At 41.9% G+C, this 26,217-nt stretch overlaps 1 protein-coding gene across 4 annotated transcripts in view; it reads right to left on the bottom strand.

The window, feature by feature from the left end:
- Window positions 1-8,605: 8,605 nt before the first annotated feature.
- BBX (BBX high mobility group box domain containing) overlaps window positions 8,606-26,217 on the bottom strand; it is a 147,656-nt gene continuing 130,044 nt past the window's right edge. For 3 of the 4 annotated variants that reach the window (XM_086617254.1, XM_086617232.1, XM_086617237.1), the window contains 4 exons: window positions 21,858-21,944; window positions 15,389-15,586; window positions 14,722-14,914; window positions 8,606-11,938 (listed from right to left, as the gene is read on the bottom strand). In XM_086617254.1, the coding sequence (XP_086473380.1) occupies window positions 11,851-11,938; window positions 14,722-14,914; window positions 15,389-15,586; window positions 21,858-21,944 (566 nt within the window). In that variant the 3' untranslated portion in view covers window positions 8,606-11,850. The remainder of the gene's footprint in view (window positions 11,939-14,721; window positions 14,915-15,388; window positions 15,587-21,857; window positions 21,945-26,217) is intronic. The other variant, XM_086617246.1, reaches the window with a different exon arrangement.

Here is a 26,217-nt window from a genome sequence, read left to right as displayed (position 1 = left end):
ACATCCACCATTTTCTCTTTATTTGAGGTTTGTTAAACTAACTCTATTTGTGTTCTTATTAACCAAAAGTAGTAAAAAGTTACTTATCTTGTAAAACACTTGGAGTGTTTGCTGAATGGTCTAAAAGCCCAGAAATTATTATTTCATTATTAAAGATACTTTTAAATCCCTGCTGGCAATCCTTGACTGTCAATTACAGAATCGCTTTGCCAAGGTGGAACAGCAGGCTTGCTTTTTTGACCAGGTTTTTTTAAACGAGCTGCAGATTAACAGTCTGTGAACACAAAACTACTGCTTTTATATTGACTCTTACGTATGACAGTGTTTTCGTGGTTCTCACACACGAAATGCGTATCCCGTGTGCAACACTCACAAATTAGTGACTTTAAAAATGCACCTGTTTGAAAATGCTAAAACAACGACCCAGCCCTACAGATGACCTGGAGAGTAGTGTGTTCTAACCACCAGATGACCAAAGTATGTCAGGTACATTTTGCCACCTGGCAGACGCAGAAATCTGTAATGAATAAATACTCTTTCCCCTCACTTGTTTATAAATCACCAAGTGCACAGCGCACACTGCGCGAGTAGCGCAGCTGTCAGGGTTGTGTGAGCAAACATAGTGCATTCCAGGCAGTTTCTGCAAAAAAGCCATAAAAGACTGAATGGATCCTGTCGCTACGTGTGTACGGATGCAACTGAATAGTGTTCTGCTTCACTTTCCTAAGGACTTTTTATGAGCACCCTTGATGTTGGCTGTTCCCAGCGCCTGGTCCAAGCGAAGCCGTCAGTGACCTAAGGACAGCCAGCCTTTTCCGTGTGTGTTCCCGCAGCACCGAGTGCGACAGAGCCTGCCTGTCCCAGGCTTGTCAGTGCTGCCATCATGCAACCTCACCCTGTCCTCCACAGCAGGCAGTAAATGCCCTAGGCCACCCCGAGGAGGAACCCCCGAGGTGCTCGGGAACGAACTGCTGGTCACCACTTCACTGCCTCGCACCCACAGCGGGGCTGCTGCGCCGTCAGCGGACAGCACTGTCCTACCAAGCACCACCACGCCTGAATCGCGACCCATCTGGGAACCTGTGGCCACCTGTAGAGCCAGTGGAACGTTACAAATGGCCGAGTTTCAGAAAACCAACGCACAGCGAATGCTCAGGACAAGCGGCACAGCAACAGACCCTCCCACCGCAGCAACCCTCGAGCTCCCTCGGCAAGAGCACATGGTGCCAACAACGTGAATCGGTGGATTTGGTGAATTGGACTCGGTGAATCAAATGGGTTTTAAATACAGCTGTCCTGACGTTTACACCACAGGCTCTTTTGTTTTCCCCTCATGCAAGTGAGCACCATTACGCTGTGAACCTGTGCTGATACCTGCCAAGAGCCTGGCTCCTAGCTCTGCAATCATACATCTTGTGTGTCCTACACCTTAGGAGATGCAGCATTTGCATACGGCATCCTGTAGCAACCCTTCACCCGTAAGAGATTCCCTTGCTGGTGTGGATTTCTGCAAGAGAATTAAGTAGTCATCTTTGCTTTAAAAGATCTCAGAGCTGAATTAACTATATCCTAAACACAGAACACGACAGAGAGTTACTGGTAAAGATGTTTTGAAAAAAATTATGCACCGAGATTAAACAGTCACACAGCGAATGCTTCCCTCCATTACCTTCCAGGGGAAAGCTATGCCTTGTGCCAGCCAAGTACAACATATTTCCTTGAAACAGAGCAGGAAGAATTTTCTTAAGCACTGATTAAACTGATGATGAACATTTGGCATTATTTATGACGTCCATGCAGGGAAGCCCTTGTTAGCAACACTTATGCCACGTGCCAAATACATCTATCATCTCGAAGCGAATGGGATGGTTTAGAACTGCATCACACCTCAAGCAGCTCACATACTATTTCTGACTGAAAAAATACTGCTACAAAACACAGCACCCGGTCCAAGCCACAGACTAGAACTGCGATTTCCCCTCTTTGTTTTTCAGACCGGTTGGCAAACCTTGCTCTTGAAATTGGAACCTCTTGAAGACAACGAAATAGTCCATCTGCTGCGATGGTAATTTGCCTGCCACCTTACTTCCATTAGAAAACACTGCTCTCCCAAACAAAAGGAAACCCAGCCTTGCTGCCGTAACACGTCAATCTCTGCACACAATTTCCATAGCTGCTCTAACTGCAGACACATTACACCCCTCACTCCCAAACTACCGCCTACTGAAACCTGGAAGTTCACGAAGGTTCACTACCGTCGAGTTCCCAGCTGAGTTTGTTTCATTTTGTTTTACAAAAATGTATCTGAGCAGCTGCGAGCAGGAAGGGATCTCAGCCACATGGACACGGTTGTTGTGGCACAGATGCACTTTGCTGCCCTGAAGAGGAGAGGCTGGGAGGTGTGTGGGGAAAGAGCTTCCCTCAGCCAGAGAGCCCTGCTTCATGGCGAACACCACAACTGGGAGTCTCAGAAAGCTTCACCCATGGGCAAGAATGGGTCTTTGACCCAGCCAAGCCAGACAGAACATCGCAGAATGTAACAGGGAACCATCTGTCTGTCAAAGAGAGATATTTAATGAATTTGTTTCAAATGACATCGCCCTGACCTACGTAATGGCAATGGTGTGCTAGCAAGACATCTGAATCAAAGTCACTGATTTTGCAAGAGTGAAAATCCACTAACCCAAGATCCCAGCTTTACCATAACACGTGTAGCTCAGAGCTAGCATTGCAGAAAGACTCAGCGGCATTACAAAGGTCACTATCACTGGACACCGACACCAAAACCAAGTATCTTAAACGACTGACAGATTGGGACTATTTGACTTCCAAATTCTCCTTAACTCCTGAAAGACGGCAAGATGTTTTAATAATCCACAGCGACAAGACAGCAGCATTTAGAGGGCCCCAATTAGAACAGAAATCCCATTATAGTAAACTTTCTGAGGTTGGTATCCAAAATACTAGACCTTGAAACTTTTGGCAACATGCCGCTGAGTCTTAAGACCTCCAAGCAGCAATATCATTTTAAGAATCTCACTCATGAAAACATCTAGGAATCAAGATTTTTCATACTAGGAATGCCTGAAATGAAAACATAACTCTAGGTGTTGACCAGGTACTAAGGGAACCCACCCAGACCTTGGAAGGAAGGGAACTGATGCTCAGATTGATCTGACTGGAGCCTGATGGTCTGCTGTGACTGAGAAGCCTTTGGTGGGCCATATATCTAACGTTAAGACACATGCCAAATACTTCTTTTGGATCAGAAGAACATCTCCTGAGAGCTCCATTTTTTTTCCCCTCTTTTTTTTTTTTTCTTTTTCTTAAACTGGATGTTGTTTGACGGCAATACCAGCCTTCTCTTAGTGTGCAAACTGTAATAAATGCACCTGACGCTCTTGATGTTATTTCTCCATATTCAAACACGAAGGTAACGAAAGTAATAAACAAAATGCTACAGAGTGGATCAAGTATTAGGCGTCTGCATTCAGAAAGTTACACTTTGGTGCTAAGCCTGACATTCTGACTCAACTGGTTTGATTTTTGGGTCTATTTCAACCAGTTCCTCTTGTTTCATGGGCTGACTAATAGGTTGAATTGCTGCTCTATATGGAATACACTTTTTGTATAGGCTGGATTTTCAGCTGGAGTTTCAGCTGGGTTTGAGACAGCTACATCTTGTGCTAGCTTACTTCTGCTGAAGATCTAACACCATCTTCTCTTGTCAGAAAGTGACGAATGAAGCCTAGCTGAAATCTAGAGTACATTTTAAATACAACTACATTAGAGCTCGATTTCTTACTGTTTCTGTGCCAGTAACAGTCCACAAAAAGAAGTTGACACTGAATAGATGGTAGGTGTTACATCTTACCGGTTTTATTTCTGAAAACAAAACAAAACAGAACTTTGCAGCAGATATAGGAACACATCTTGTATTTTGTTACAAAGTGCTAGTGTCCTACTGAAGAACGGACAGCTTCACAAGCTGGTACACAGCATGGTTAAGGGATGCTCAAGTATACTTCGTGTCTCACTTAATGTTGCCACATTGTAAGAAAAAGAAGTCTGAAAGCAGGGTTAGCTGCAGGTTAAAAAACTCTGGGATGAACAACAAAAAGGACTCAACAAATGGTGCTGAGGAGAGAACGTTGGAGGACCTGGCAGAAGTGCGGCACTTGAGGAGGATGATGCCTTTCCACCTCGTGTTTTTCCAAAAGCGTTAGCGGAAATTTATCTTTATCTTACCTGACAGTTAAGAACGTGCCAGTGTAATGTCATGCAATTGCCAAGAAGCAATGTGAGAGCTGGATAACAAATCAGATCTAGATGCACCGAGAACCAACTGAATTCAGTAGGTCTTTTGTTGGAAGAGAAAAGATGGGAGTTCGAGGAACGAAGATGACTGTTTTAAGGTAATTTGGTAATAATAAAAACCAAAACAGAATAGTGACTTCAATGTCTCTGACTGGGCATCCTATACTGAAAGAATCTGTGTTTCATAAGATTTCTTCCATTTTTTTTTCCTCACTGAATCAAGGACTTTTCTCCCCCTTCCCTAAGTATGACCTTTACATGGCCTTCAATGCTGGAGCTCTTCCATTCCTGGCGTTTCTTTGCAGACATACTGACGCTTACTCAGTAAAGGCAGTGCAAGATTGTGTACATTTCTTCTTCCCTGAGTAAATGGCACGGAGTTTAAAAACAAACAAACGAACCCGAAGGGTTCCCTTCTGCTACTTTTGACTCAGTGACAGGAGTTCTGCCTCCCATGTGAACAACCGGCGTCTACTGACTTCATTAAGTTTGTACTTGGGTCTTCTGTGATCATAACAACATGTTGCAATCAAGAAGGCTTCAGCATCCAAGGACAGGAAAAGACGAGATCCTCAACAGTCTGATTTTCAGGCCTCAAGAGGGTAAAATATATAGGCAGAAGAGAGTCCAAAGTAGTGGAGACCTTTAAGTTTAAACATTGATGACACTTGTTACTTGTTTCTAAAAGAGAATCCATTTCTGATAAGTTCTCTTAGTGTCCAAAGACTGAAAACACAGCAAGGGCTTCTTCACATGAGATGACGCCTCTTCTACTTGTATGGACTATAAACGAGCTTCCCAACTGTGCAAAGAAGACAAAATCCAGAAACACCAACTGGGTATCTGGAAAGCTCAGGAGAAGAAGCAAACGTTACCCTCACATCCTAACTGCACTGAGTCCTGGCTCTCTCTGTCCCACAATCTCCAGCTTTATGCCGATATAATAAATCCATTGAATTCTGGGGCACTTGCATGGGTCTCAGGATCTTTTCAACAATGTCAACAGTGCTGAACTAGGCTCAGAAATTTTTAAAAATAAAATGGAAGCTCCCATTATAGACATACATAAGCAAGACCAAATGGGCAGAAGTTCTTTGCAAAATATGCAACATCTTTACAGTCACTGTGTAGAAGTTGAATGGATGATCTGGCAGGAAACTACAGCTTACAGTTCTGAGGATCCATCTCTGGGTTTTGGCATCTTCCGTTTTCAGGTGGAAAATGAGCTTGTTTCTTTTTAAGCATAAAAAAGCCAACAAATCCACACTGTAGCTAAAAACAAATTCTGCAAACACTGCTAACTCAGCCATATGTTAAAGCAAACAATCATTTGATAGTGAAGCACATGAAGTATCAAAGAAGCTCCATTTGAATAGTATTTATTTGCAATCGTTAGTTTTAAATGGGAAACTGTTTACAGGCACACACTAGATAACCAAAATAAAATGAACATGAAGAAATCTATTTGAAGGTCCTTTTCAAATATTTCAAATCTTTTATTAAATATTTTATTCAGTTTCATTATCACAGTTTAATGTACTTTAGTATGTTATACACATGGCTTAACATGTGCACTTAAAAATATCAAATTAGAGGTTTTTGAAGAAAGTATGACATTCTATAAATGTGCTTATTGACTTTTAACTATACACATCTAAGAAGGCAGTAGCTCTGTTATACCATTGACGGAGATAAACTTGTAAGGCATGTTTACACCAAGCTTTGGAGATAATAAAGCCAAACACAGGGTCGAAATTCAGAAGAATTATGTGTGAGCGAATAGAAGTTGAAGGATTGGGCTCTAAGAAGAAAGATCATAGCGAATCAGTTGTGTTAAAACTGTCAGCAGATACTGGTTATTAAAAGCAAGCACTGCTGAGAAAGACGGTGTTTTTGTAGCATCCAGGTCAGCAGGATTTGTGTTTTTTTTTCAGGTGCGATTTTCGAAAATCACACCTTATGGTGTAATGTGAAAGAAGGAGACTGAAATCTAGCAAGAAAGTTGGAAAACTATCGTCTGAGAAACTCCATGCTGTTTTATGACCTAACATGGGAACGCTGTTGCACAGAGAACACGTTGCGAGTCACTGCGCTCTGACGTGTACGTGAATGCACATGTGCACACACGTGCAGACACGTGCGCACACATGCCTCCCCTGCTTTTGCCACCTTCAGAGCCCCGACCATTCACTAAAGTGGAACAGTGTGTGGGGGGAAAATGAGGTTTCGCTGTAGGAGTGAAAAGAGTAGATCAGACCATTACATTCGGAAGCCTGGTTAGTTAGCCTGTACGGACTGTCTTTTTTTCCAGTAGAATATGGTGTGGGTCTGCTGGAGTATGGTAACAGTCAAGACCCAGAAATTACAACATAATTCTTTGGAAGAACTCAATAAATGTTAAGTCGTTTGCAGTCCTTTTTAAAATTTCGTGTCAATGAAGGTCTCGGTGACATGCCTCCCCCAAGAACATCACGCAAGCCCAAGCTTAACTCCAAGAGCGTAGAGGTCCATAACTGGGGCTCCTGCACTGCCACAGCGCACGCAACAATGCTGGCCCTCAAGTAAGGATGGCTTTCAGCGTAAGCTTAGGTGTGTTGCTGAGTGGAGATGTCAAGTCAAGTCTTCCTAGATTTCTGCCTTAGAAGAACCAGTGAGGGAACATAAAATATACATCCATCTCATAAGCTTCTTCAAAGTTGTCAATTCAGTAGAAAATACTGAGTATATAAATGACCATAAAAGTACTTAGGTGAGAGCATAAACCTCACTGTGCCTTTTTACTGGGGAATTCAGGGGAGGAGGCAAGTAACTCTTTCACAGCCTAAACGCACTCGTTCACGGCGCTCAGTGTCCTGAAGTGCCTCAGCATCCTGGCAGCTGCAGGTGACGGTTCTACAGTATGTACAAGGTAAGGAGAACGCCACAAGTATTACAAAACATGGCAGAGATACCTAGGAGCTCTACAATCTATCAAACAAGCACGGCAAACAAACAGCATCTCATGGATGATGTATGGTACACGACACACACGTTGCACGGTTACGTTTCCTTGCGATATCAGGATTGCCAACGTAAACTCCAGAATAAGTTCCAAGAGCAGCATTTGGCTTACTGCGTCGCCTCTGGCAATATCTGAAGTCCACCACCCCAGGAGCACTGCATTTTCTGCTGCTACAAAAACCGATCTCACTGAATCAACTAGAGCTAGCGGGCCCGCCTCCTGCAACACAAACGGCTGCGGCAGAGGTCAGACAAAAACACTCCAGCAACACAGTCTGGCTGCCACTGGAGACGGAGCCTTTACGTCATCTGTGCTCCATAAACGTCGTTCTTGGAAAGTACAGCACACAGCGACACACAAATCGTATCGATGGCTGAAAAGATTACATGATCAAGCCCGAAAGCAAATGGAAGCTAACGAAAGTAGTCTTTTAGGAGAGGTAGCCATATTAGACTCAGCATTCAATAAAAGGGAGCGCACTCAAAGGGTCAACATACATCACAGTCTCTTACGGACCCATCATGTTTTTGTTTTCCCTGCATTTTCTTTTGCAGAACGTACACACCCAGGCACACACGCGTACACACACACATATATACACATCTATGGTTTTTCCTAATTCCCCTTTGCTGCCATAACTTTGCCATACTGAGAACAAAGGCCGGCTTTCCTTTCACCCTCTCTTAGCTGTCCCACTGTTGCCTGCAGTCTCCTCAGTATCCATACAGTAGTTATATGGGCAGTGGAAATTAAAACTGCTTCAATTTAACATCCTGCTCCAAAAGACAGCATCCAAACCATAAGGCATTCCCTTGTTCTGATGTGAGCTACAAAACTCTTGGGCTTCTACTTGATACAAACTGCAGAGCGCTCTTCAGCCTTGTGCTACAAAGGCAGCTTTCACCCAAACAACAAAGACCAAACCTGGAATTTAAACACCACAAGTTCACACGCTTCTACCAGTCCCTTGTTCCTGTGCCCCTTTCCAACAACGCTTATCAACTTTAATTTCAAAAGTCATGCACCAATGCTATAAAATAGAAACCTGAACTACCAAGAAGTCTCTTGTTCATGACTTTGGGATATTGTATTAGTATAAAAGAGCATTCAGTCATCTTAAATAAATATATTCTATTTCTGAAATCACAGCACATTCAAGGGGTAGTTACTGCCATAAGCAGAGCATTAAGTAATCTCCATAGATGTTTTTAGAATCATAGAAGCAGAATCATTTAGGTTGGGAAAGACGCTTAACATCATCGAGTTTTGACTGATTTGGTCTAGTATCTGGAAAATAACCTACTGTGGGGATAAGAATCTGCATCTCAAATGTTCTGCAGAACGTTTTTCCCATATTTGTATACAGTACTAGAACAATTAAGAAGACATTACAGTAATTTTCTCCCAGCTGCTTAGATCTGTAGCTTCGGCTACAACAATGTATTTCATATACCTCAAAACTACGTATGAAATATCAAAGATCACTAAATAAATAAAAGCCAAGGAAAACTGGGACAGTACTGCATTTGACACTTGAGACAAGATTCCCCCCCTCCCATGGATAAGTCATAGAGGACAACTACAGTAAATGCTTTTCTTTTTTTTAAAGAAAGATTTATACACAGGTTCAGATCCAGAAAATAATGTGAAATGCATAAATATTGATAGCTTTAGCTAAGTTAAAATGGGTTCAGTAAAGTATGATACAACATATTCAGAATAAACAAAGCAGAAAAGCATCATATTTTGGTTTGCTTGAGATATACATAAGGTGCAACAATTTCTTCTCTAGAGGCATTTGTGGACAATGTGTTAACGGGTAACAGTGTTTGCTGGTATACTGAAGTACACACAATAGCAATAAAATTTTCCAAAATGAAAGCAGCTGAAATTAATAAAAATTAAACCAAAACAAACAAGGAAAAAACCCAACCCCAATACAGTAAGATATTGGTCTGAAATTTTTGTTGTGCTAACAGACTTTGTTACCTGAAAATACTGATACCCCTTCTTCTAGCAGATTCAGGGAAAATTCTAGCTACTGAAATCAAGACATCACTCAGAGAACCAACAAAGGCAAATGCCTAGTGAACTATAAAGCTTTGCAGGATTTCTGCTACTCTCAGTGCCTAATCGCTTAAAAATTAAGCATATCTACAAAAAGGTTTATAAGTATCTGAAAACAGTCATATCCAGTAAACTGACCCAACCCTACCCCCTCTCTAAGGGAAAGTCAAGGAAAAGCAGATCAAGTAAGATATTAATTCATATAGAAAAAAGTAATTTTCTGTTTCTTTTAAAAAAGGTACCATTAATATACAGAAATATCTTCAGGAACAATATTGAAATTTAAATCGAGGAAGGATGGGGTGCTTTGACAAAAATATATCTACTCTAAAGGTTTCTAGAGAAATAAGTTAGTACCATTGTCAACGTGAACGGCCTGCACTGTAACATATTTGGATTTCAGCTAATTATAAAGTGGTCCAAAACTCCAACAGCCACCTTGCTGTGACCCAACAGTTTTAAGTCTTTTAAGTTTTTCCTGTCTTGTTAAAATAACTTATAAAACTTTAATAAAATCTTAGTAAAAATACTGCCATAGGCTGCAATGGCATTCTAGGGGCTCTTAGTCATATATTCACCTGAATTTTTAAAAAGCCTTTTCACTGACTCATTGGCTCATAAATTTTCTTGTTCTTTTGTCGTTGTTCCCTTCTTCCAACACATGCATCCTCGATGGTGCTGTTTCAGTGACACTTCCTCAGCTACTTGCCTTTTGTCAGACCTTTGATTCTTTGCTACAACTCGTGTGGTATGTTGTATGCTGTTTCCTGACACTGAACCAAAGACTTCCACTTAACTACAACAATGAAAGGCTAAACCTAGCAAGCATTAATAGAGTTACTGTCCATATGGCTATTACATCAAATTAGTTACAAAATAACCCCAAAACACATTATCAGTTCAGTCAAGTATAAATAAGAATGCCTGATAGAATGATGTAAACTCGCATCATTTAAAGACTTAATTCAAAGAACTTCAAACTCAATCTAATACTATCAAAAGTTCAGCCGGTATGACGAAGACTAATAGAAAATTATTGCTGGAGTCCAATTTGGTAAATTGTTGTGCTACAATGTGAAAAGTAGGGAAACATCTTGTGCTGTAGAAGAAGTACCCTGTCGAATTTGTAGCTTTAGATCAATTACTAGTGATCGTTTTGCATCTATTGGTAGGAATCGATGCTTGGTTATACAATAGTGTAAGTCAAGATAGTGAAGATAACAGGGCAAGTGATACACTTAGCCTGCTTTTGGGATGTATTTGTGAGAGTAAAACGCAAAAACTCAACATAGGCAAAGACAGAAACCGGCAGATGGATCTGTTTGGTAGTCTGAATTCAGTCAAACGCTACTCTTCGGTTGTAGTTTGTCTGTATATACAACTTGTCACTTCACCAGCACAAACTGTAATTGGCCCTTCACGCAAACTCAAGCCGATTTGGACTGTGCATAGTAACTACGACAACGCCAGTGTATGTATATGTAAAAGGTATGTGTATTGGTGTACATGTATATCGAAAAGTCACGGCTTTAGGTTTTTCAGAAGGGTGAAAACATACTAAGGTCACTTTTGAAAAACGCATTTGCAGTACTTTTTGTTTAGAGGAAAGTTTCACCAAGTCGCTCAGATATCTATGCAAAAATAAAGGAACCCTCCAAGGCATGAAAGACAAGTCAGTTCTCTGCAGTATATTTTCCATACACCACTCCTTTTTCTAATGCACATCATCCTGGTTATTCAAAGCTAAATTAAAAAGAAACAAACCCAAACATAGCCTGTCAGAATTTTTGCCAGTAAACTCTACCACTCTGGTGGCAAATATAAAAGTGCAGAACATCTGGACCACATGGCTGCCCAAACACCGCTAACAATGGTACATCTGTCCAGGCTGCCTTGAGTTCTCTGGAACAGGTTTTAAATTCATTCTACTATATAAACGTAGGCATAACCTATTAATATAAACCATCTTAGAACTTAAATCTTCATGTACAAAAATGACTAAGAATATCTAATAATAACTAGTGCAGTGCGTCAGTGTTTTTGTTGTTGTCTTTTTTTTTTTTTTCTTCCGTTTTCATTTAGAATAACTAGGTATTATACGAAACTAGTTGCCGTACTCTCCGGTTGGTAAAAGAGATGCTGTGTGAGCTAACAGTAAAGGCAGCCTTTTTCACACCAACCACCTATTTACTGTTTAAAAGCCTTCAATAGAAAGCAAGCTCTGGGATCATTCAATTTCTGTTCATTAATAGACAATTAATATCACCCTCCTACATACTGGTTTCCAATTTGAAGACCTGGCCCAAGTTGCTAACGTCTGGCTTCCAGTGAATTCTGGGCCACTCAAAACAATAAGCACTTGCTTGCAGTCTATAGTTTCCATCATATGGACTGACTAGCTTCCCTTGGTAAAGACAAGGCTAGGATATTAGGTAAAGCACAATGTTTTACAATAAAGTGGAGCTTCACTGGTCAGCGCAGGAAATAAGCACTGGAGCCTGAGACATTTCATTTGGCTGTCCGTCATGTGGGAGAGGTGTGGCCCTCTGACTTCTGCAAAAGAAGAAAAGAAAAGCCACCCATCATTATTTGGAGCACGGGAGGTGCTTTCATCAGACCAGAAAGGATGGAAAGCAGCACGTGATATGGTTTAACACCCAACATTCCAGCACCATAACTCCCTGCTGCTACAGATGCCCACGTACTGCTGTTACACGCTCTTTTTAGAGGTATTTCTGTAACAGCAACACAATATCCTGAGATATGTATGTTTCTGTAACAAACACAATATCTGCAACACAATGCAAAGTCAGGCAAAACCAAGACATGGTGGTATTTGGCTACACAAAATAAAATGTACAGCTGAAGAGTAAGCTAAGAGCGCACAAGTGCTGTTACCCATTTTGTAAGGGAGTGGCCTGAGCCCTCGGAAGTGAAGAGTACAGCTCATGTGTGGCAAAAGAAGGCAAATGCAGAGGCATGTGTCATGTTAATGTGAGTCAATAGCCAGCTTTTAAGCAATATGGAAATGTACTCATCAGCAGAGCTGCACATCCGGATTACTCCAAGTTTCATGACTTAACACTTCATCAGCCCAGCACAGCATCTCTTTCATTACTTCAGCAGTGTTAATTTACAAACGATCCCCTGGCACAGGGTATCATAAAAATAAACTGCATCAGAATCATGTGCTGGAAATCAACATCAATCATTGTAGCAGATGGACTTGGGAGAGCTCCTTTGCAGCTTGTCTTTTAAAACACATACACAAGTACGTCACCGCCTGTTATCTAATCTCACAAGCCAGGTCCTATTTTTGTTACAGTACGTGTCATTTGCAGCAATGAAATCTGGGGCCCGCTTCCTCTTCTCACAAGGGCCGCTTCGCCTCGCTCGGACACAGCTAAGACCCCAGCAGAAACGGAGGTGCCAACGTGGTTCGCACAACCAGAGTGAAACGAGGCGGCCGTGGCACAAAATGCAGCGCAGGCTCACGCCTCTTGAGCAAAGCATGCACAAGGTAAATAAAGCTAAACAGAAGCCTTCCAATGAAAACCACGCTACCACTTCCAGAGAAGCTCTCAATACAGTTAAAATGGAGTTTGGCTTCCACGGCCCAAGGCTCTGTAAAAGTATTTAATAATTAAATTCAGACACCAGGGAAACACATCAAGCAAAACACCAATGCTATTCTTCTCATTTCTGGCTATTTGCAAATAAAGTGAGTTGGAAAAGATAACAAAACAGTCAACAGAGTAGAAAATCGAGAAGCAGTTCGCCCATCAGATTTAGGTTTCTGTTTTGACTGTCATTTGCCAAGTCTGTGAGAGACATGGCTAAGTTTCTGCTGGAAAAGTGTCCTTCCCTGTTTTCCTTTCCCCTGGGATAATAAAAAGCTGGTGTTTGCAACAGTTGCTGGACATTTGCTGCTTTTTTGTTTTCAGGCCTCACAGAAGGTGCTGCATTGCTCTAGCTGCATGATGAGATGACAAAAGGTGGGAGTAAGAAAGACCCAAGCAGAAGGCTATGTAAAACATTAGCCCACTTCAACAGGGACAAGAGAAGGACAACAACTCTTAGAGGAACAAAGAGGGAAAAACCACAGCGAAGCGAATCCTACTACTCTTGCGCAACTCTGGTCAGTGTTAATGGAAATCAGTGAAACCACAGTGGTGTGAGTGAGAGCAGAGCTTAGCACAGCACTCCCTAAGCCTCACTTCGTGATTGCTGACCACAGAAAATGACAGAAACGAGTTCAGACTTTTGCCATCTTGATAGCAGACACTTGTTTTGCAAAGCTGGGAGGAAAGGCCAGGCTGACTGCAGTGTGAAAACACTTCTCACCCAAAACAACGTTGCTTAAGCAAGACAATAGCTTCTGCAGAGAACAGCTAGCAGGCTGAGTTCAGCTGACTTTTTTTCTTGTAGAGCCCCCGAGCTTCTGAAAAGCCTTTCAATATTTGATGCGCAGCCTGACCACATAGGACTGGGTTGGTTGGCCACGAGATCAACAGTAAAATGAGGTTGTGAATGGCTTCAGCAGATGCTGCCTTGTGGAGTTTCTTAGGCAGCCAGCAATTTGTCAAATGCCATTTGCAGAGGCTGTGATGGTTTCAAACTGGCCAAGCATTTCCTCATTGACTTTCCACTGCAGGAAAGGATGGGATTTCATCTCCAACAAGCTGCAGCATCAAAGAGCAATATTGGATAATTCAGAGTCAAGGAGGATTTGCTGTCATTGGTTTCCTTCAACACAGGTCTAGCATGCAGGATGTGACCATGCTGAACTGAGCCAACAGCCCTAAGTAACCTGCACGTTCTCCACCTTATCTGTTTGGAGAGTCTACTCAGTCACTGAGAAGACCAACACAAACTAATGTGGCTTTCCATCACCCAGAGTTAGCTTCCTTCAGCCATATTCACCATAAAAACTTCAGCTGAAGTTATATGAAATTCTCTCCACAGTCTTAGGCCACTGAAAAACACATATCAACATGCAATAGGTATTTAAATCTACTATCTGACAAACAGTATCTGATAATTGGAAGTGTTCACTCATTAGGATCTCAAGCAGCACACAAAACTGTTTATATACAAAAATTGTTAGGCAAGCTTAACAGGGAGGATCATTGTACTGACTACTGAAATAGATTACATTTCTTTTAAGCAAAGACTTAACACTACTAAACAAGTGGTGTAAAACAGACACTCATAGAAAGCTGTGGAAGAGGAAACACAGGTCAAATTAATAAACAGTTTGCAATTCACATGCTTTTTGAACAAGCTGGCAGTCACATACTAGTCACTTAGACAACAAGGTGAAAAGAAAACCATACCTGTGTACGTTTTCCATGGCTGCTACTTCCGCCAGAGCAGCTAAGCTAAAAAACGCAGACACCGCTGGCATATCTGACGTAATACTATGTTTTCCTTCTGCCTCTGCATTTCTGGAGCATTCACTGTTGTAATCTGTCTCTGTACTTGATGTTTTTTGAAGAGTTTTTTGTGGCAGCTCTTTTGGCTTCTCCTCTGCAATAAAAGAAAGTTAAGCTTGCAAATCCAGCCCTTGAATTCCCAGCAGCCCATCGATATACTAACTGTTAAGCAATTAACAGCAGAGGACTCCAGCAAGGACTGTGGCATTGACTGTCATTCTTATGAAATTATTTTTTTTACATCCTATAACTACGTGCAGTGTAATTTCTTTGCTGTACTGGAAACAGATTATGAAAGGTAATTGTTTTTCATTTCTCTCTGTATCAGTTCTCAGTTCTTAGAGAGAAACATCCAGGGAGAAAAGACAGATTTGGGCATTCAAACAAAAAAAGCTGGCCATTATGGACTCGCCGATTCCTCAACTGATACCTGTATTTTAAAGAATGATCCTTCTAAACAGGTATGAAGCTAAGCTAACTGAAAAATACTTCCCTGACAGGTTGCTCATACTCCAAAACTTTCTCCAACCACTCAATTTTAACAAAATTTAAACGACAATTTCCTTACCCTGTGTCCCTCCTGCTGGTGACACTCGACCATCTGCTGTTCGGACAAGATGTGTGATCTTAGTTTTCCTTGCTTTCCTTTTCTGGCTGCCAACTAAAGGCTCATGCATCATTGCTGGCTCTGGAGTGTTTAGGGCAGATATAGAAATTTTATTCTTCCAGGCAGACTCACTGGAATTTCTGTCTTCTAAGAGTATGGCTGAAAGAGGACAAAAATGCAGTTTTACACGTAGAACAATTCAGCTACTAGCTATGCTCATTCACCATTTCCCATCTATCTGCATAAAGCCTTCCCTCACAGGTACTCAGAGCATAACCCATGGCAAGATATGATCTGAATGCTGCAGATATTTGCAGAGGAATAGTAGCATCAGCTCTTAAAAGACATGCCAGGGAGTTCAAGTTTCTAATATTTGCAAAGGAAACTGCAAGATTGGCAGTAGCACTTCGGTGGAAGCAGGGTATCACACAGTCTGTATAAAATGCTCTGCAACAGAGGATGCCAACAACTAGCTAAGACATAAATGTATTTAAGGAACAATAACGGTGCTCATGTAAGCTTCTCTTAGCTCACAGATGGACTCATAAGCAGAATTCAGGAATTCCAAACGCCCAGTCTTCTCTCTATAGTCCCTCTATGTCATCTCCTCTAAGCAGAAGGAAAAGCTGCCTTGTACAAAACAACAGATCTTAAAAACCACCCAAAGGGCAGTAAATACAAATGCAGAACTGGATCACAGTTGAAGACAAGAATGCTAAAAAAAGAAAGTAAGCATGGGATAAAATACTGTGACGGAAATACTGCCTACATAAAGTCAGAGAGTGAGAAAGGAACGGTTTGAATCTTTCTCAACAGTACCAGTGTTGGTGTTTCAAAGCAACCTTCTGCCCTGAACTGGAAGACGATCACAAATTTTCCTCTGACTAAACGGTCACTTTAATCTTGTTCATGAAGAAACTGGTCAGAGACAGGAATCACAAAATGTATTTAATCTTCCAAAGTCACTTGTCATTCGTAATTTCCATTGATTTAATAAGCCATACTGCTGATACCATAGGGTATCACTAGTCCATAAATTCAATCTGGGACATCTTTTTTACTCTTGTGATGAAAATATTATGAGGCCTACGCCATCTATGATCACAGCAAGCTAGGGTTAGAAAGGGACTGAAGGTAGTAAAGGGAATGCCCAAGTCATTTCTTATGGATGCCTGTCTAACCTGTTTTGAAATTCGGGGCAGTCATGGCATCTGCACCAAGTCCTTGGGGAATTTTTTCCCAGTGCACTGTCATCCTGGGTGATTACGTATTTTTTCCTAATGCCTGTATCTCATCTCCCTTGCTGCATTTTCAGCTCGCTATTTTTTTTACTCATCAGGTTATACCCTATCTCTTTGCCACTATAGATTTTACAGCTGTTACTCTGTGTACAGTTAGCCTTCTCTTCCCCACAGTTTCTTTCCATCTTTCTTCTCATTTTGAAGGTATGTTTAAGATCCATTTGTTCTGGATGGTAGGACCAGGAAAAATTACAAAACTCTAGCGGGAGTGCAAACAACTGCTCTTTCAGAAGGGCACAGCACTGAACAAGACCAACCTCCTACACCGAGACTGGTTGTGCCACACAGGAGCACCCAAGCCCACAAGCCGTGCACAACAGCCAAGCCGTCTGCATGGACTCTGGCCTCTTTCATTTTAGTGTGTATTTACTGTTTATTTATTGTTTGTTTTGTAGATTTAATGAGCTTCCTATTCAAAGACGTGGCTAATAAAACCTCTGTCTTTTTCAAGCTTCTTTAACTGTTAATTGTGTGAGGATGTGGACTGGGTGAAGAGAACAGCTGTAACACATTTTATCTTGTTAGTTGTTGCCCTTTGCTCTTTTGTTTTAAGTGGGAAGGGACCTTTTAATGTTTTATGGCACAAGAACACAATCAGATCTATTACATATGTGTAAAAACATTTGGAAGTGTTCCAAATCTTAATCTATGTTCTTAATTCACCTTCCTATCTTCTATTATAAAACATTTTTTGAACTTCTGCACGCTCTTTATTTTGAAAAAAAGCACATAGCTTCACTCAGCTTTTCTCAGTGTTTAGCTACAGCTGCTAATGTTTCCAGAGCAGAGTTATGCTGTAAAACTTATTTTTTGTAAAGAGAGCAAGAGAAATCACAAGAAAAGATCTGCCTTGTAACAGTCCAATTAAGTAGAAGCGTTAATGACTGCAGATGTGACTTTCAAGTAACTCAATTGGGCTAATAGTTGAGATGTTCAGATAAGCTGACTGCACTTAACTGGAATATATAATTAAACGGGCAGCTTTCTCCCTAGATTTCTGATTTGGGAATTCATAAGCGTTGATTATGTATTAATGTAATGGTTTGGTTGTAGTACAGCACTATTTGTTAATTCTGATTCACGGATTTGCTCTAATAGAGAGTACGTTGACAGTACTGTTTAATTCTAGTTTGATTGAGTTTATAATGGCTTTAATCTTAGTAATACAACTCACTTTTTTTTTAACATTTAATAAAAATATTAAGGCATGAGTTCAAACAATAAAAAACCATATGATAGAGATAAACTTGATTTCATATGTTTTTAATTTAGAGGTCTCGTATATTACAGGCCATGTCAGGTCACTGGAAATTAACTTGATTGGCCAACACAGTAGACAGCTCCCTTTTACGTTTTTCTTTCTCATATTGTATGCATCAAAAAGCTCAAGAAATTAAAGTAAAAATCTTGAAAGGCAAAAATAGAAAGAGGCGGTAGTTATTAAAGACATAAAACTATGTAAAATATATATGCAACAGATTAGTTGCGGGAGCATACCACATCGGCCTGTTTGACTAAGAAATGGCAGAAGGTGGCTGACAGACTCAGGATGCAGCAAGCATACTCCTCCATGTTTTACATTTTCTCAGTCCTTGAAATGAGACTTGAGAGTGCTCTATGGGATTTTTTTCCACTTCTAGCTCTAAAGTAAGCTCTTTATCACTTTGTTGTAACATTGCTGCCACACAGCTCTGAAGACAGAAGGATTAAGGGTGAAGAGTGAATGAGTATTTTTTTAGGTGGTGGGGGTGGGTGTTGAAGGGAAGAGTTGCTTTTTTCTTCTCCTGTAGGATTAGTGACCATTGGGATGAGAAATCATTTCACTGACTTCTTTATGGATTATTATTGAAGCAGAGATAAACCTAACTCGGAGGAAATCACATGAAGGCTCCACTCCAGCTCTTCTGACAACGGGATGCTGCTGCAACACCACCGGTGGGGTTGGGCTGCACACGGAGCTGCAGCAAGGGCTAGGGCTTAATGAGCAGAGCGACACTGGCCAACAAGGCAGCAGATGGTCGAGCCAGGTGTTCGGAACAGCTGCCTGGGTGGGAAGCTCTGCTGCACGAGCCTCTGCTGACCCAGACCTCTTACTGCCAGGATGGATGCCAAAGGCACAGTGGCACAGAGCTGCTGGCTCACTCGGGGCTGCAGGCCCCACACAACAGGGTTTTCTCAGCAGAAAGAAAGAAAAAAAAGAAGGTAATTCTGCTACTTTTCTGCACTTTCAGTTCTTGCTCAAACACATGTGCTAAGGCTGTACAGACTAATGTGTGTGAGGGGGCAGAGCTGGTGGATGATCAGTAGCAGGCAGCTGGCTCAACCAGCCGCAGGAGATTCTGCTCCTCCACACAGCAGCTACTGCTGAGACTGGTGCGTATGTCCATCTGGTGTAAAGGCCAGCATTTTATTTGATTTTTACGAATGCCATGCAAGAACCCTCAGCACAGCCCACTAAAATGTACCTGCAAGGAGTCAACAGTTGCAGCTTACCCCTTGTTATTTAAAGTATTGCTTCCCACCGGAAAGCCTTCAATGTGGAAAAACCACATCTCTCAGCTGAGTGGTGTTCAAAGCCCCCCAGACAGGGATGGGTCCAGCTGTGCTTGTGTCAGCCTTCCTAAGGCAGTGACGTATCTCTGCATATATGCAGTAGTGTTATTGTGTGCTCTCTGCTAGGAGCAGGGGTTGTGGCATGTCCATTGGTATTTTACGGGGCTGTATCTCTGCAGACACCTGCAAACTTGTAAAATGGTGATTTGTAATGGTGATGTTGTGCACAACGTGGAGTCAAAATTCACTCAGATGCTCAAACCAGAGACAGACCCAGACAACATCAATCCAATCACACTGACAATTTCATTACTGCACTTACTGTTCTTCATTCAAAACAGACACACACACTTTTCAAGATGACAAAACATGAATCCAGCATGACCCCTGCTGACAGCAACCCTTCCAAGTGTCTCCTCTCCAGCTGTCAGCAAAATTAACTCCATAAAAACCAAAACCACACATATAGACTTGTGACTCACCACGAGTATAGACTAACCACAAAAAGGAGAAGAAATTTTCATTTAGTGTTTGATTCACTAAAACCTTTTATATCTGAATTGAAATGAAGATGCTGTGATTGCCAGCTTGAGTGCTGCAGAGTATGGGACAGCGGAGTCAAAGAGTTTAGGGTCACGCTGCCCAGGAACTCACGAAAGCATGAAGTTACGTAGGCAGCACGTGGTGGCGAGGCCGTACGCTGTATGCCAAGGCCACACCCAAACTGCACTTTTCTGATCAACGTTTTGCTTTCAGTGTCACTACGTGGTACACTTAAGAGCAGGCCAAGACCCCAGATTTTCTCCCCTTTGCAGTTCTCCACCAATATACATATCTCCACTGTATTTCCTTTGATGATTTCCATGTGGGCTGTGTAAGGCTGCTAAGTTCTTCGTGTTTCTGCTTCTGTCTTGGGAGGAACTTAGCAAACTGGCCCTGCTCCAGCAAATGCACAGACACATCTTTAATGTTTAGGCACGATGACATTATTCACATGCTTAACTTCCAAGGACATGCCTCTGTGTTGTGCTGGAATGAGGCCAGGGTACTCAACACTTGCCAGGCTTGAATCTTTGATCATAGTGCACACTTCACTTTGTATCAAAACAGGCTGGTTTCTTTTAATCAAATTGAGATTTTGACATTGTGTTTAGCCATATTTTATATCTGCAGATTTTAAGATATTTGTATTTTTTACTCTACCATGTATTAAATACTTCCTGTTTCTTTTCCCACAGGAGAATTTAAACACCCATTTTTCTTAGTAATTTGTCTACATGGCCTATTAACAATTCAGGGACAAAAATCTGAATGGCGCCCAATAAAAGTTATGTTAATATATGACGCCTTTTTCACACTGGCATGGAAGCAAGATAGTTACTTCCCATGACTGACTCCCACCATGTGTTTGTTGTACAAATACATCGTAACAGAGCAAGTAATTTCAAAACATTTGCACCCTTGATGCAGCAGAGCTGGCAGAGCCTATGTGGGAAAATAGTGTACATGCACCACAAGAGGACACAAAACAGCATCAGGAAAGGAGAAGAAATGACATGGCCAACCCTTAGGGAAAGATATTAAGCATAAGGGTAGCTGGGGGAACTGGAGATGGGGATAGTCATTTTATTATCTTAAAAAGACACAGATAGGGATGGGTGAAAAAAATTGAAGAAATTCATGGAGCTACCTAAGTAAGCAGAACCAGAGAGGCTCTTCCACACTGTAGGGATAATGTGGGAGAGAACTCCATTGCGGAAGGGCTAAGGAACAGCCTAGGTGTGATTTGGATTGTGTGGGCAACATGACTACAAAAAAAAAGGGGGGGGGGCCCAGAGAAGCAAGGTAAGCTATAATCCTGTATATATGTACACTTGAAAATGCTCTTCAGAGTTGTGAATGTGTAGGTATGCAGGACTACAATACTGTAACAAGAATAAGACTTTGGAGAGCTACCAGAAGGACTGCGGGCAGAGCAAGTCCAGGACATAACTTAAAAATTGTCAAAGCTATCTTCAATCTGAGGCAAATAGAAAGCTGGTTAAGATTTCTACAGAGGGAGGACTGGTTTAGGTTAGTATTTCTGATAGCTGGTGCAAGCTCTTACATCCTGACCAGTGGCAGTCAGTGAAGTTCTAGACAGCGGGAAATCACAGGGAGAGGAGACAGGGACATGGATAAATGCTCTGGCAAAGAGATAGATAATACGGTCTCTGATATAGAAGGGATGGAGATAAGAGCAACCAAAGGACTAAAGAGTAATGAGCTGTGGAAGATAAAGAGTTCAGGGCCAACTGCAGAACTGCCCTTGCTTTGTCAGCTCTGCTGCACGGCATTTGGAGCAGGGAAACTGCAATTAAGGGAGATGCCAATTAAAGCCAAAACAGCATCATACTGGAATAAGGTAATATGATCATCTGGAGCCAGGAGCTAATGGAGTCAAAGCAGACAGGGAAATAAGGGACCAAAGCAATCAAAGACGAGAGAGCTGAGTAGCCTCTGTCTAGAAGCATTTCCCCGAGACTGAATCGAGAGAGAAGGCGGCCCAAAACCTTAACTAAGTAATGCACCAGTACCTGTGTCCGGAACATTAAGCTTCTTTCTGTGCTTACATTTGCTGACAATTTTGTGGAATAAGTTCTTTTTCTTAGACTGGAATGAACCTACAGACAACATTAATAATACATACTTTTAATTAGCAGTTTAAAAAAAAGTACAACAGTCACAGTATGTACTATACAACCTCCCCTTCCACTAGCACAGGATGCTGTTTCCTGGGGAAGCACAAAACCTGACCTTCAGCCCAGACTGGACACTGGAGGCTTTCAGCAGGCTGTACTTCAACCCATCAGCTCCCAACGCTTAAGCACACACCTTAAAGCATTTTGGAGAATGATGACCTCAGGAAAGCTTAGCCATACAATAAAACACAGGTTTTGCTCGCTTGTTTGTTTACAGATACGCTCTCTTTTGGATGCATACTGGGTTTGCCTGGAATGGAGCAAACTTTCTTCATAGCAGCCTGGATGGTCCCGTGTTTTAGACCGGTGACCAAAACAGTGTTGGTAACACACAAATGTTTTAGTTACTGCTGAACAGTGTTTGCAGAGCATCAAGATCTCTCTTTCTTATCTCTGCCACCTCAGCGAGTAGGCTGAGGGTGCGCAAGGGGTTGGGAGAGGACACAGATGGGACAGCTGACCCCAACTGACCCAAAGGGATATCCCAGACCAGATGACGTCATGCTTAGCAATAAAACTGAGGGGACAGTTTTTCTTCAAAGTAGTCATTGCCCAGGGACCAGTGGGGCACCAGTTTGTTGGTGGTGAGTCCTGGCTTTTGCATCACTTGCTCCTCCCCACCCCACCCTTCACTTACTAAACTGTCGATTTTATCTTGACCAGTGAGGTTTTTTTTCTTGCTTTTGCCCTTCCAATTCTCTCTCCCATCCCACTGGGGGAGACTGAGCGAGTGACAGGGTGGAGACTTACCTACCAGCCAGGGCCAACCCACCACTGGATGCAAGTTACTTTTGCCTTTTTGGTGACCAGAAATGAGCTTATACTAAGTGCAGAAGTAAAAGGTCCCAGGAGAGGAAGGTGAGGTTATGCCCAGCTCATGGTATCATTCCTACTTTGATAGCAGAGTCTTTACCAATAGTAGTCAGAAGACATCTTATATGACATCAAACCATAAAGTATGCCACTAGCAGAGGTCATCAAAAAGCCATCCTTTGTCTCACCAATGGAGTAAACAACAATACAGTAGCACCATAGACATACCAGACCAAAGATACAACAGGTGTAATCTCTACACTGCAAAGCCATTTTTATGGAGTGACTTTTCAGAAAATGCACTTTTAAATCTTACTTCCAAAGATACGGCAGGCAAGCAAATCTTCAGGCTAGCTCAGAACAGACTGGCCCAAACAGAGACACAATGCGCTGCAGGTGACAAGACAGCTTAAAGCTTAACAAAAAAGTGTCCTTCCCATCTGCAGCTGCCCTGGAACAGGATTCTACCCACCACAAACAACGGCCTCCTCCACTCCTCCTCATCCTTAAAAGGAACCAGATGCACACACTGGCTACTGAGATACAACCGCAACCATGTAGTGACATGCGGTCAAGGTAAGTCTACATCACACATCTGCAATTCGCCATAGCTGACTCTACATGCAGGGAAAGCAGGAGAAAAGTGTGTAGCACATGGAAGAAGAGTCTAGTCTTACGAGGGGAAAACTATTCATAGACACTAGATTGTTTGAATAATATTGGAAATTGCTGAAAGTTAAAATCCAGTCAGAAACAAGCATAGAAACCCTGAGATTTTGTACATGTTGGCCTTGTGACTCACTGCTGCTTGTTTTTTACTACTGAAGAAATCTTTGTGAAAAGATTAACAATCTCCCAAAAATTTAGAAGTTAAACAACAAACCAAATACAATCCAAGCGATACACTGTCTTAAGCTACATCAGCTTGAATCCGAATAGCTTCACTAGAACTTGTACAGAAAAGAACAGAAAGTTCAATGGAAGAGGCCATATTCACTCAAACTGACCCAAGTGCCACCCTGCAATTTTACAATAGCTTCCCAAGTATCACCGAGTTGGATAAGCAGTCTGGTGCCAGTGCCATAAAAACACAAAACAAGGAATGAAAAGGCTCAGGTTGAAGAAAAGCCTAAGCAAAAAACTTGAGCTTTTCTGAAGACTAAGATCAAACACTTCCTCCACATCAGCAGAGACAAGTCTTACTTCCCACAACAATTCCACAAGAAGACAGACAGAGGTATGTAACTAGATGATTCTTATGATTTTTTTTTTTTTTTTAAATTAACAAATCCGTGATTTTTGCAGATGCTTGGAATAAGCAACACATTACATAGTATCACAGAATCCTCCATTTCTACAGCTCGACCTGCATCCTACAGACCACTTCAATGAGTATGGCAGACTGTCAGCCAGTGCTACCAGAACAACTGGGACGAAAAAAACTCAGAAAAAGATCTTTCACCTCTTTTGTACCACCCAAGGCACCTTTGTCATAAGCTTGTATCTGTGACATGTTAGGTACTCCAAGGCACACGCCACTTGCATGTAGAATTTTGTTCCCAAATGGAAAACCCAAGAACATTGACTTCATTGGAGTCTAAACAGAAGCTGCCTTTCACAAGGAAACTTCCAATTTCCTACCCTTTTATTTGTTATTCCTGTGAGACAGTGCCCATTGACACTTGAACATTTGGCCATGAATAGACTGAAAGTGAACATGGGCTAATAGCTAATTAGACCTGAGAACAGGTCGCACTCAGACCTGAGAATACAACTTCTGACTCCATGAGAAACTTCATCCACACTCCCTGTCTGAACTACTTAGGAGTGAACTAGGAATATGCTCACTGCCCTCTGTGAAAAGTCAAATTAAATCACTTTCACACATACACACACAAATGGTCTACTGATTACGAAACAGACTATCTGGTGGTTCTTCGGAAGGGGCCACATGCCATCCTGCCTTTAGATTAAGGCCTAAGCCAGCGAACTACCAAATGCAGGATGTTTGCAGGGCACATTCAGGTATGAAAACCAAAGCTTTTCTTTTAATAGAAATGAATTGAACTAAAACAACATGGAGAAGGCAAAATATAGTCTGCACCAGAGAGGACATCTGCATGTAGGAAAGGCTGAACAAGCAGGCATTCCTGACATCATGTGCTGGTTTGGACTGGGATAGTGAGAGCCTGAAAAGGGATATTAACTCTAGCAGGTGTCTCAGGGGCACAGCTTAGGCACACTCACCCCTGTAGAAGTTTACAGGATGGCTGGCTGGGCTACACCTGTTTCATGGGGATAAAAGGCAGGCACTCTGAGACTTTGAACAAATGCCACTTGTCAACATTCAATCCACCACTGAAAAAAGTAACCTACCTAAGAGGCTGCTGTTAGGTAGTGGACTCTGGATGGGATTTCCTATAGAAAGCTGGAAAACACTTGTAATATTTTTTTACTTGCTATTGTAATACAGCCATCTCTAAGTGTAAAGTTCAGTCGTTTTCTCCTGCTCATTGTTCTCTATTGGAAATATTCTGCATGGCTCTTCCTTTCCCTAGCACTTCAGCAGTTGCCACAGGATTTAACCACCTGCTAATCATGGGCTCATTCATTGTGCTCACTGAGGGCAGTAGGGATTTCCTCCTGGGAATACTCGCTACGGCCAACAGCAGCTGCTTGGGGAAGCAGCAGGTGAGAAAACGGGCCCACCATACATAAGGAACCATGACTGCACTTCCTCCACATTTCCCCCTCCGTTCTCACAAAGTTCCCTATTTCAAATGGCCTGATCAAATAGAGAACTTCAACATGATCATTAAGAAAACCAGGAAAAAACGATTCGTCTGTGTATTTCTACACCTCTCAGGAGGAAGATGCTGTATTTTTAGGTCATGATCTTTCGAACATTAGAGCACGAGATCTCCAGGCATCTGAATGCTTTGAACTGAGCCAAAAAAACCCTCAAGCTAAGACCAAGAGGAATGCCACAAAGAAGCATCCATTTTGAGCTGATGAGTTATTTCTAGTCCTAGAGGCCACAGACAAAAAAAACCCTGTAGACAATCCCTTTCCCAAATAAAAGAACACCATGCATTCCTCTCTTTGCCTTCCCAAAATGAAAGCTTTAGTGAATTGTTTAGTGTGTAAGTTCACAGCACAAGGCAGGAATAATGACTACGCCTGTTGCTCATTTTTGCATACAAGCAGCTAGTGACTCACTGCAGACTGCTGACTTCTATGTGGTGGGATGTTTTGGCACATATGCCGTTGGAAAGAAGAAAAAAAAAAAGAAATCAGTCACAGCTCCAGCAAACGTTGGAGCAGGCCATCTGCACAGATTCAGTGTAGCCACATTTTTCAGCCATTTTGTGATGTTATTATT

This window comes from Tauraco erythrolophus, chromosome 1 (assembly GCF_009769465.1).
Source record: "Tauraco erythrolophus isolate bTauEry1 chromosome 1, bTauEry1.pri, whole genome shotgun sequence".
Classification (NCBI taxonomy): domain Eukaryota; kingdom Metazoa; phylum Chordata; class Aves; order Musophagiformes; family Musophagidae; genus Tauraco; species Tauraco erythrolophus.
Note: the sequence above shows the minus strand (reverse complement) of the source record. Positions and strands in the feature narration are given on the sequence as shown.